The following is a 10778-nucleotide window of genomic DNA, read 5'->3' as shown; positions in this document are numbered from 1 at the left end:
AATATACCAGCAAGTTGTATCTTCAAATCTTTGGTTTCCAATAAAGCTTTCATTTAGCCTGGAGGAAGAACAGAAGTAATATATTTAGTGTTGTGGGCACGCTCCAGTGGTCAGTCAGACAGAAACAACAGCACTGTATAATTTAGCCCTTGCACACTGCTCCAGGCATTTGGATTCATTTTTATAATCTAATATTGGGTATTGGAATTAAGGGCTGTGATTATTTGTATTGTTAGAGCAGATAGGTATGTATTGTATCTCACATCCAGTTTTTTATATACTTTTATATCTATTAAAAGTTCAAAAAAAAAAAGAAGTTTTTGCTTTTATTTCTAATAAAATAACTTTTAACATGAATGGTGAATTTTCAGGGTGTGTTTTTTACAATCCTTCAATACTGTACTTTTATATTGCTATTTTTAATAAAAGTATATTATTTTGTCAGCGTACTTTTTTGAAGGCATTAATGGATCTCATGCTTGCAGTTGCATTTGACATAATGATCTGGGAGAGTTTTTCAGTCCTTCAGTGCAGAGAACCTGCTGTACAAGGTGCTTAAGCTCTCTAAAGCACACATGAAGTCCAAATCTGGAAGTGGATGTGTTTACAAATCCATGATTCACAGGTTGTGAACTACTGGCCTCTGAGCCTCTACTGCTTGTACATGGCATAGTGAGCACTATGTACATACTGTTGGACAAGGCATGAGGGCAAGCCTCATTTTCTGGCAGGGCTGCAGGTAGCTGGCTTGGTGGAAAGTACATTTCTATAAGTTTACCTAAGCACAATATTGAGGTCCTTGTACTTTAATTGAGTATTTACATTTTTCAGCTTAATACATATACTCCACTACAAGTAATGGCTGCTGTAGTATCTGGTAACTTACCAAATTAAGATTTTACATTTAAAAAACATGATCAATTCATAAAATAAACCAGATGTCCCCAACCCTCTCCTAGTTTTCCTGTTCCCAGACCTCTTTCAAAAAGCAGTGTCTACTAACTAATGTCCCTGTTTGTTATCTTCACCATCATCTTGACTGTACACACCTGGCGGAGATCTGTGCTTTATTGAGCTCACTCTTTCAGTTAAATTAGACAATTTAACTAGAAAAGTTAAATTAACAATCTAATAATGTGACAAATAATAATAATAATATATCAGCTGCAGGGGACATTTTACTGCAGAACGAGTACTTTTACTTTGATACCTACTACATTTGGCTGATAATACTGTTCTTTTCCTTAAGTAGAATTTTAAAAACAATACTTGTAATGGAGTATTTCTGCATTGGGTTATTGGTACTTTTACTTAAGTAAAGGATTTGAATACTTCTACCACTGCAACTGCCTGCACAGTCTCTTTAAAAGTTTTAGAATTAATTGAATCCTAGCTTGTCATTTGGGTGCAAAGGAATGTAATAGGCTCAAACTGTTACCAATATCTTCCTAACAGAGCCTTTTAGTCATTTGACTTCACTTTATTTTTAAGAAATTTGCCATGAACTCTCCTGGGAAAAATATGTCATTTGTGTGCCTCTACTGGAAACTAAGGCAGTGTAACTAGATTTATTCAGCTTTTGTGAAGACTTTCTGTTGTTTGTTTCAGGACACACTTCTCAGCTTCTGATGCTAGTAGCAGAACATTCATCACTTACTGGCTAATTCTTACATACTGGAAGATACATGAACATAAACTGGGACAATATAGCTGTCAAAGGAATAGAGATTGTAAGGTAATAACCTCCCGATAGGGGGAATAAAATCCATAAACTGACTTTACCATTGAGAACACAGACTGTATGTATATACAGTCTATGGTTGAGAATCACAGAAACACTTTCCATCCAGCCAGCTAACAAATCGCAGTCAAGCTCACAACAACTTTTCTCAGAATTTTAAATTAGTGGTATGAATCAGTGAATTACAAAATGATTACTTAAACCCAGAAACTTTCACACACAGAACTTGCCCATACTTAAGATTTGATGATACAAATAATGTATGAAAAAGTAAAACTCCTTGTAAAAACTACAGATAAGACATTGATTTACCAAAATAATAGTACAAAACTTAGCACCACGTATGCCCCCACCAGAATGTTCCATGTGAGAGTTTGTGTTGACAAGGTGGCACAAACCTCCTGTTAACATATCTTACAAATGTTAGTGAAAACCAAGGATAAATTATGATAGAACATATATTAGGATAGCAATTGAGGAATATTTTGAAGTGTGTGAAATATACTGTATCTATCTAATGTCTATCTGACATCTCTAATCTCTCTAATATATCTAATGTCATTTCTCAAGTGAACCATCGAGAAGCCACAAATTTCAAATGATACATATGAAGATGAGCAGCTGACAAGTTCATTTAACCACTCTGTTGCCTTGGTGACAGCGAGGTCAGGCGTCAGGTATGTCTAAGGAACAGCTGCACTTTCCTCAAGGACAATTCAACAACGATCAGGTAATCATGTTAATACATCAAATTAAAAACGAAAAAGGTTTTTTATTAACAGTTTAGAAACACAACATTGTTTGCATCTCTCATTCCTGACTTTTTGTTTTCTTCAGTTCCCCCCTCCAAATGATCCAGAGTGCTGCACACATATAAGCACACAGCTGACGCAAAGTCCTGATTCAAATCCCCCCCAGCCCCTCCCTCCCAACCCAGTTGGAAAAACAGCCCCAACATCTGAGCAAGAATGTGCACCACAGGGTATGTCGAGGTAAAGAACAGTGACAACACTAATACACCACCTCTTCTACGACGTTTAGCAGCTTATGAGACTTTGAAAACATGGAGTTTGTCCGCTGTCACCGGAACACATTCAAGCACTTTTCAAAGATTGAATTGGCATCAGTAGAAAAACTAAGTCATACTAGTTCATCCAGCTGGGTCAGAAGAGTGATGAAAGTAGCAATGTGGACAATGGTTTAAGTGTTTAAATATCCCTATTTGGCAGCTCGGTTTTATAACTAGTCCACACATACAGGAGCACCTGAGCTGTCCATCTCCAACACTACCTGCTGCATGATGCAGCTCTGTAAGGAGCAGTAACAATGCTTCTGCTTCTATTCATTCAATAATAAAATTAAAAAAAACTCTACATGCTGGTGGTGTGGTTTATATATACTTCAGCAAGATTGTAATGTCGGGGCTTCATCAGTGTCATCAAGTAAGCATACCAGAAAATGAAGTGAAAGTGGCTTCTGACTGAGGGACACACCTTCAGTAGTTACACTTACAAAATAGGTAGTTCCACGTTCATACTGTTACATAAGATGTATTCTCCATAAATGACATGTATTAGTAGATTTTAGTCTTTCTAATTTGACAGCCACTGTTGAGTTACTGCTTCTAAAAGCCCACTCAGTAAAGCCCACTTGTGCCATGCCACACCATCAACAGTTACGATGAAGACAGATTTATAGTGAATGCCATGATTTACCAGATTAAAGATGCTTTCCATTCAAATATTTCTGTTTTTGTGTTAAATATTCCACATGTGTGTGTTTGTCATGTTTTCTACCACTACTAGTCTACAATTTATAGGCCAAATTCATTCACAATTGAAAAAAAAAAAATCTATTATGGGAGAATCCTCCAAAGGGCCCTAAACCAGCTGCAAAGCCACCTAATCCTCTGTTGTGATCAACACCAACAAGTTGTGCACTTACTCAGCGGCTATGAAGTCAGTAAAGGATGCGGGTGTTAGGACAAATACTAACCTCAAAACAACACATCATGGTTGAGGATACAGACACATGAATCATTCATGAATGACATATCAGAGTATAACAGCACTCATCTTTGTCAAATGTTCATTTAGTTATTTCAGTGGCCAAACACGGTTACACCTCTCTGTATCAGCATCGATGTCATCATTTGTTGTACGTGGAAAGTTATTTTGTCTTGACCCAGCATCTGTCATGGCACAGATGTAGTCTTGGGATTTCTATTTGTTAAACTGCTTCTTTGCGGTGTATAAGAGTCCATTAAAGACAGAGGAGATGAACAGCACAGGAGGTGAAGGGGGGAAAAGATGAGTGGTCTCCAATCCTTATCCAATCAGCTTCCAGCAGTTCAACAAACAGGGACATAAAGACAAAAAAGAAAAAAATGAAAGAAAAACAAAACAAAATTTAAAAAAAAAAAAAAAAAAACTGAAAAAAGAGCGAGGGGGAACTTGAACATTTATACACTGTCAATAAATATAGTGATTTTTTCTCAGTTCCAGCTGTTATAATTCATCCTCTATGTGGTTCTCAGGTTGGGCCTTCTCCGTTGGTCCTGGAGTGAGGACAGGAAAGGAAAAAAATGAATATTGTGTTCATATGATGTGAGATTACATCAACTCAGCTCATTAGTACAGAAAAGCAGAAGCTCTGCTGAGTAACTCAAGCCCATGTTTACTGATTTAATAAGGCCGATACAAGAAGCTGTTGCTATGGTAAAGCCTGTTAGCTGAGGCTGAACCGGTGTGACATTTGTAAAAGGCCTTACCTGCTTTGCTGACGTTAGAACACTCATTTCATGTCACGCCTCATTGTGACTGTGACAAATACTTTCAAGGGCATTAGCATCATATTTGAAATGTAACCTAGTAAATTAATTCTACTGTGAAGCCATGGCTGGGCACCTCATTCCACATCTGTCCTGACAGTGGAAGAAAAATGGGCTTCAGCTTTGTGTTCATCAGTTTCTGCACCAAAGACTGCTGTCTTCTGTTACTGGGACTGAATTTACCCACCGTAGGCTACTGATGTAATAACTTGTCAAAATGTAAAATTAAAAACTCTCCTTTAGATCAGATGTGAATGTAATGCAATACTATTATATTACGGTGCATTATTTATTACTTTTGAACAGGCTTAACAACAGAAACACAATCTATCACAATCTTCTAATACCATGATGTTTTGGTTTTTCTTTTTACTGCTCATCATCCAGAAGTCATCAAATTTCACTTTCTACTCTGATTACAAATTGTAACTTGTGTATTACAATTTTATGTTCCTTCTTTGAGAAAATCAACAATTTTCATGTGCAAATTACCAGAGTAAGTGTACAGATCAACATATTTATGTATTCCTACATAACTTTAACTAAATCTGTGAGCGAACAACACATTACATCTTCCTCAACAAACAGACAAAAGTCTTTTAAAGCTTAATGTAGCAGCTGTAGTTTATTATAATAACCACATTCTTTATGAGTTGGCACCCTGGAGGGTTAATAAGCTTATAGCTATTCACTGATTTGTGTCTTTACATTATTGCTGGAACAGTTGAGTTCATTCATTTCTGTGAGTTCTGAGCCTTTAGTTTAATATTGCGTCACATTTAAGGTGTTTCAATTATTTTGTCCATACCCTAAAGTTCTCCAGCATCATCAGCTACTGGTTTGGCAGACCGACCTGTAGTTGTTGTTTCTTCTGTGGGCTGTGATTGGCTGTCTGAGTCTGTGTGTGTGGTGCTCTCCTCAGTGGGTGGGGCTTCGCCCGGCTGCACCTCCTCTGGACTTTCTGTATTTGAATGAATATATTAGAAGGGATTTTATGCCTTATTACACTTCTAACTCTTCATATTCATAAGAGAAGAATAACTTTTCAATGGCACACATGATGACCCACCACTCTTTTTGTCTGTGCTCTCCTCTGTGGGAGGGATGACTTTCTCCTCGGCTGTGTTGTTGGCCTTGCTGCTTTTATCAGAGCTGGTGCTGTTCTTGGCTTTCCCTTTAGCCTTCGGCTTGGCGAACTTGGCCTTGTTGAGCAAGTAGTTGACCTCTCGATCCAGCAGAGCCAGCTTGGACTCGATGTCTTTGGACAGCAGGACTGGCCGCTCCTTTGGAGAGCGTTTCTCCTGCTCGGCTACGGTCTCGTTCTTCCATGTCTGGAGCAGACAGAGTGTGTGAGGGAGTGTGTGGATTCATTTATAGTTTTAAAGGGGCACTCTACCAATTTTACAGGTCAGTTACAAGGAGTACTGCCCAGTCTGTCATAAGATATCTTCTGGGGTTCTGGAGCAGCTTTCCAAACTAAGCAAATAACCCAGATGATGCCATAGTGATGTCATCTGCAACAGACAACCTGCAAGGTCACCTGGAGGTCTTTAACCAGGTAGAAAGGGTGTAAAGAAAGACGCTTTTGAGTTTCATTATGGGAAATGTAGGATCCAGTGTTTTTGGAGCTTGACCCATCTTAAATATTAAAAGGTGGCATATCTCAGCTTCTGCTTAAAATCTGTCACCATGTGATGCAACTTCATGTAAGAGAGATACTAAAATTGCCGGAGTACCCCTTTAAAAATGCTGAATGAATAAGAATCATCCACAGCTGGACTCAGTAGTGTGATGACAGCATGTAAACATTAATGTATTCACCACCTACCGTTGTCTCATTGATCACTTTTTCTAACATATTCAGCTCAACTTCTGTGAAGATTTGGTCATCCTCTGGAATCAGTTTAGCACTCCTTAGAAAGAAAAAAGAAAGGAAAAAAAAAATTAAAAAAATCAGTCCACAGAAAACTACTGAACCTCCACCATATGTCCACCTTCCTCACACCTCCTGCTCACCTCAGGAAGAAGCTGGAGGTGTTAAGCATGCTGTCCAGAGCGGCCAGGCGGTCCGGCCACTTGCGTCGCTCCTCCACCCTGAAAAACATGTCCTTGCACAGGCTCTTCAGCTGAGACAGCCTCTCTCTCAGCTGCTTGGTGGTGGCTGCATAGCCATCCTCATCCATCCACGCCGATGCTTCACTCAGCTTGGCGGAGATCTGCTCCTTCTCCTCCTCTGACACCACCAGCTGGTATTCATCCTGGTACAGTTTGTCCTGGAGAAAAGAGTTATTGTGTGTTTTTGGGAGGAGGCTTTGATGAGGTGATATGTCACTATTGTATCACATGTTCTCTTCTGTCTTGCATATCATATCATGTCTTTAATATCTAGGATTTATGATGCCTTCTATTCCCTTTAAGCTTCACTGCAACTTCCTTCCAAAACAGAACAGAAAAATATTCAGAGATCAAACAGAAAAGCTACAAGTTTCAGATAGCTTTGGTTGCTCACCTGCGTCTCAAAGATAAAAGCTTCCAGACTGTTGAGTGTCTTTTCTCTTTCCTGTTTGGCCAAGTCTCTGTCTGTCAAATCCTGCAGCCTGAAAAGATACCAAGATTTGTTTACAGCTGATAAAACAGAGACCTAAAAGAGACAAGAACTGTAAATAAATGAAAATAGCTGCTTTACTTCTTTTTGGAGGAAGCGAGATCATCAGCAGAGGGGTTAAGGACGTCATTGATGATGAGCTCCACTGTGATGTCTTCAGAGATCTTGCTTTTCTTCTGAGGCTTTGCCTTCTTCTCCACCTCCTTCTCTGCCTCGGCAGTTTCTGCTTTCTCTCCTTCCTTTTCCTCCTTCACCAGACCAGATAAATGGTTACTTTCAATACCAAGTCTTTCTTTCTTAAATATAAGTATGACCTAATAACAGTCCTGATCAGGGTACAGCTTAACACCCTGCAGTGTATAGTACAGTGTTTCTCAGAGAGATTCCATGTGACAGGATCTTACCTTGTTTTCAGTCTTGCTGCCTGCATCCTCTGTCTTCTCCTGGCTTTTCTCCTCTCCTGCACTTTTCTCCGGTTCATCCTGCTTCTCCTTGGCAGCCTCGTCCTTCTGGCCCTCGTCCTTACTGTCTTCATCCTTGCCGTCATTTCCAGACTCTGGAGGCACTTCCTCCTCATCCTGGACATGATCAGGGAGAGATGTTGGCTACAATCTCAGGCCAGGCGGGAGCAATGCAGCCCGACACTGTTAAGCTGTTAAGAAAACAGTGTTGTGTCATTTACAGAGCAGCAGTTACCTGGACAGGTTCGGTTCCATTCGAGGCGGGTTCGGAGGATCCTCCTCCAAACAAGGTAGAGATGGTGTTTCCCAGTTCTGAAAGACAGCAAAGTGTTGGCTCGGTTACTGAATGAAGACTCACACACAGTACTACAGGATGTAGTACTGCTAAAATCAGTACAGGATAAACATGCAGTACTTTCACAGCTTTACTGATGAACCTTGTTGTAAACACTGGTGCAATGTGTCAGTCAGCTGATCATCTAACTGCTGCTCCTGTATCTTCACTAATAGAGAGTAACAGAAGAACACTGTTGATGCATCACAGTGGATCAACAGCTGTTCTCTATATAATAATGTAATGTAATGGCTGTTCTGAACTGCATTCAATTGATGGTTCAGCTGAGTGCAGATGGTATAATGATACTCAAACTAAATAATGGAATGATAATAGTTTGGTGAAGCTGTTTACATAATCATATCAGTGACACAGCAGCACTGTAATGCATTTCAAGAACACATGAAACACTACTTTAGCTAAAAAGTTGGAAAGGAAGCAACGAGACACAGGAGTAATGAAGGCCTGCACTCTGACATCTCCCACAAAACCAGGCAGAAAAGCAAATTATAACTGACTGCTCTGATGTGTGCAGAAGTGTGTGTGCTATTCTGTAGCAGCCTGGTGTCACTGGAATAAGATTTAATCAGGGCAAACAGAGTGGACAGCTGTGTGTAATGGTACTGTGTTAGAATGCAGAAGGGTGCAGATTCATCAACATATCTGTCCTGCTGCCTTCAGATGCTGCAGAGATTTAATAAACTGAAGGTGAAGATAATGTAAGAATCAACCATATTCATTCATAGATAATACAGACTGATTTACTGAGGTCTCTGCTTTAGCCACAGACGGGCAAAGCGAGTTTCAAAGTCAGGAGTCAACTGTCAGAGCAATGCTTGCGCTGGTCGTCGTGCTGCCATGAAAATAGGGCCTGACACGTCCCTTCTCTAACACTGATTATCATTTTGGACAGCTGAGGTTACAGATATTACTTTACAAAACCTACTAGTTAATGTAGATTCCTCTTCTTTCTCCTCCACAATAGTTTCAAAGACAGACTCCACCTGTGGATGAAAATCACAACAATGAAAATAGTACTTGACTGATTGGTAAAACTCAAAATGTTTGGATTCTGTGAAGTAACTCCTTTTATGTTACAGCCCACAAGATGATGTCATTTTTTTCTGCTGTGTGTATCTGAAGATCCTGACAAAGCCTGGCTTTATAGTACATGACATGTACATGTTTGCCTGTGTTTATTCCCTTGTTGCATTATGTGATTATGTACGAATAAATCCTCTAATGTTTGGTTTTTTTCTTTATTAAATCTCCTTTGAGCGTTAAGCGCATTTCTTGGAGTCAAGTGTTTTTGGCTTTGATAAGCCTCACAAACGCCATGGCAACCAGGAGAGACTTGGACACTGTCCAAGTCTAAGCCGATACGTCTGACATAAGAGCGAGTACAGACACTGTCCTTAAACAAAAAGGAGTTCAATCCATTATCCACATACAATGTTGTTCCTTTCATATCTGTAGCAGGTGATACTTGTTTTACAGATTATATGTGCTGATGTTTTTTTTCCTGTGGAGCATGTTGCAACTGTTTCTCTCAGACTATTTTTCAAAAGGCTAATTTGATTGTGTGAATGTTCAACAAGCTGATTTGATCAAAAAGTCTAACTGACCCGGTCCAGCAGGAGTACTCCACTTTCATCCATGTTGAAATGGGCTTTGATGCCTTTAGACTCAGCATCTGTGTGCTTGTGAAAGCTGGTGCCCACTCCAGACAGCTTGACTGTGGTCAGGTTCAGAGAGCCAAATGCACTGCAACACATGATAACAAGGGGGCTAACAATCAAATATATTCAAATCAGGAGGGAAAAAAGTGACAGGTGTGACTTGATGGATCAAGGTTTTCTGTAAACTTTGGACTCTCCTAGTTGGCTTTTTATTTCTTTTCTAGTCCAAAATGTCATGAAAACGGTTGAAATGATCCAATTTCTGTGCAGGATTTTTATTCAGGAAGCAAAAAGTGCTTAAGCAAGCAGCTATCCAACCTGAGGTCTTCCTGTGACAGGAAGCTGAGGTCGCCATAGTTGATGTCGAAAGCAAAGTCATCAGTGTAGCGGTTGAATGTAATGACCTTGCGCTGGGGGTACGGCGCCATCCTCTGGAAGAGGATACGTTTGTTGTGTTTTACGGTTTTGGTCCCCTCTTCCTCCGTCTCACGGGTGAACTCCACCTGATGGAATTAAAAAACATTCAGGATGTATTTTTACACCCAATTTTGCAACAGTGAACTTTCATTTTTGTCCTGCTTAAAAAAAAAAAAGACTAATGGTCCCAAAACGGATGTGGTCACCTTCCTCACTGAGTGTTGTTAACATACAGATGATCACCAGTTAACCCACCAGGGACTAATACATTTTTCTAAAATGATGTTGATGATGACCAAATTCATCACGAACCAGTGAACCTGCACTGACCTGAATGGGGAAGACAGCTGCGTCTCGGACCAGGAAAGGTTTGACCTTGAAGGCCTTGCTGAGGGCAGCAGCCTGGTACACGGCGCCCATGGCTGCTGCTTCATCTGCATTGATGTTCTTCCCCAGCTCCTCTCTGCATGGAAAAACACCCAACCATTACAACTACAGCAATGTGGAGGAATGGAAATCTTTATTGACATGGTTTAAAATGTAAGTTACTCAAATGAGAGCAACACCTCTGTGGTTGACACTTACTTCCCCACAGCTTTAAGCAGCACTTCCTGAACTTTGGGGACACGAGTGGAGCCACCAACTAAAATCACCTGCTCAATTTCATCCTGTTGGCACAAAGAGGAGCTCACATTACTTTACATCCTTTAC

At 40.0% G+C, this 10778-nt stretch overlaps 1 protein-coding gene across 3 annotated transcripts in view; it reads right to left on the bottom strand.

Moving 5' to 3' along the window:
* Positions 1 to 10778, bottom strand: part of hyou1 (hypoxia up-regulated 1) — a 298959-nt gene that overhangs the window by 279049 nt on the left and 9132 nt on the right. The window contains exons 11-24 of one of the 3 annotated variants that reach the window (XR_010931076.1): positions 10653 to 10735; positions 10398 to 10530; positions 9969 to 10153; positions 9597 to 9735; positions 8918 to 8975; positions 7873 to 7949; positions 7581 to 7754; positions 7258 to 7424; positions 7081 to 7168; positions 6588 to 6844; positions 6400 to 6484; positions 5641 to 5902; positions 5425 to 5532; positions 3378 to 4298 (exon numbers count right to left, since the gene is read on the bottom strand). Coding sequence is in view for 2 of the 3 variants with exons in the window: in XM_067607280.1 (XP_067463381.1) it covers positions 4249 to 4298; positions 5425 to 5532; positions 5641 to 5902; positions 6400 to 6484; positions 6588 to 6844; positions 7081 to 7168; positions 7258 to 7424; positions 7581 to 7754; positions 7873 to 7949; positions 8918 to 8975; positions 9597 to 9735; positions 9969 to 10153; positions 10398 to 10530; positions 10653 to 10735 (1866 nt within the window). In the remaining variant the exon portion in view is untranslated. Of the gene's footprint in view, positions 1 to 2493; positions 4299 to 5379; positions 5533 to 5640; positions 5903 to 6399; positions 6485 to 6587; positions 6845 to 7080; positions 7169 to 7257; positions 7425 to 7580; positions 7755 to 7872; positions 7950 to 8917; positions 8976 to 9596; positions 9736 to 9968; positions 10154 to 10397; positions 10531 to 10652; positions 10736 to 10778 lie in introns of those variants that run through there. The other 2 variants (XM_067607281.1, XM_067607280.1) reach the window with 2 other exon arrangements.

The sequence above is a fragment of the Thunnus thynnus genome, chromosome 13 (assembly GCF_963924715.1).
Source record: "Thunnus thynnus chromosome 13, fThuThy2.1, whole genome shotgun sequence".
NCBI lineage: Eukaryota > Metazoa > Chordata > Actinopteri > Scombriformes > Scombridae > Thunnus > Thunnus thynnus.
Note: the sequence above shows the minus strand (reverse complement) of the source record. Positions and strands in the feature narration are given on the sequence as shown.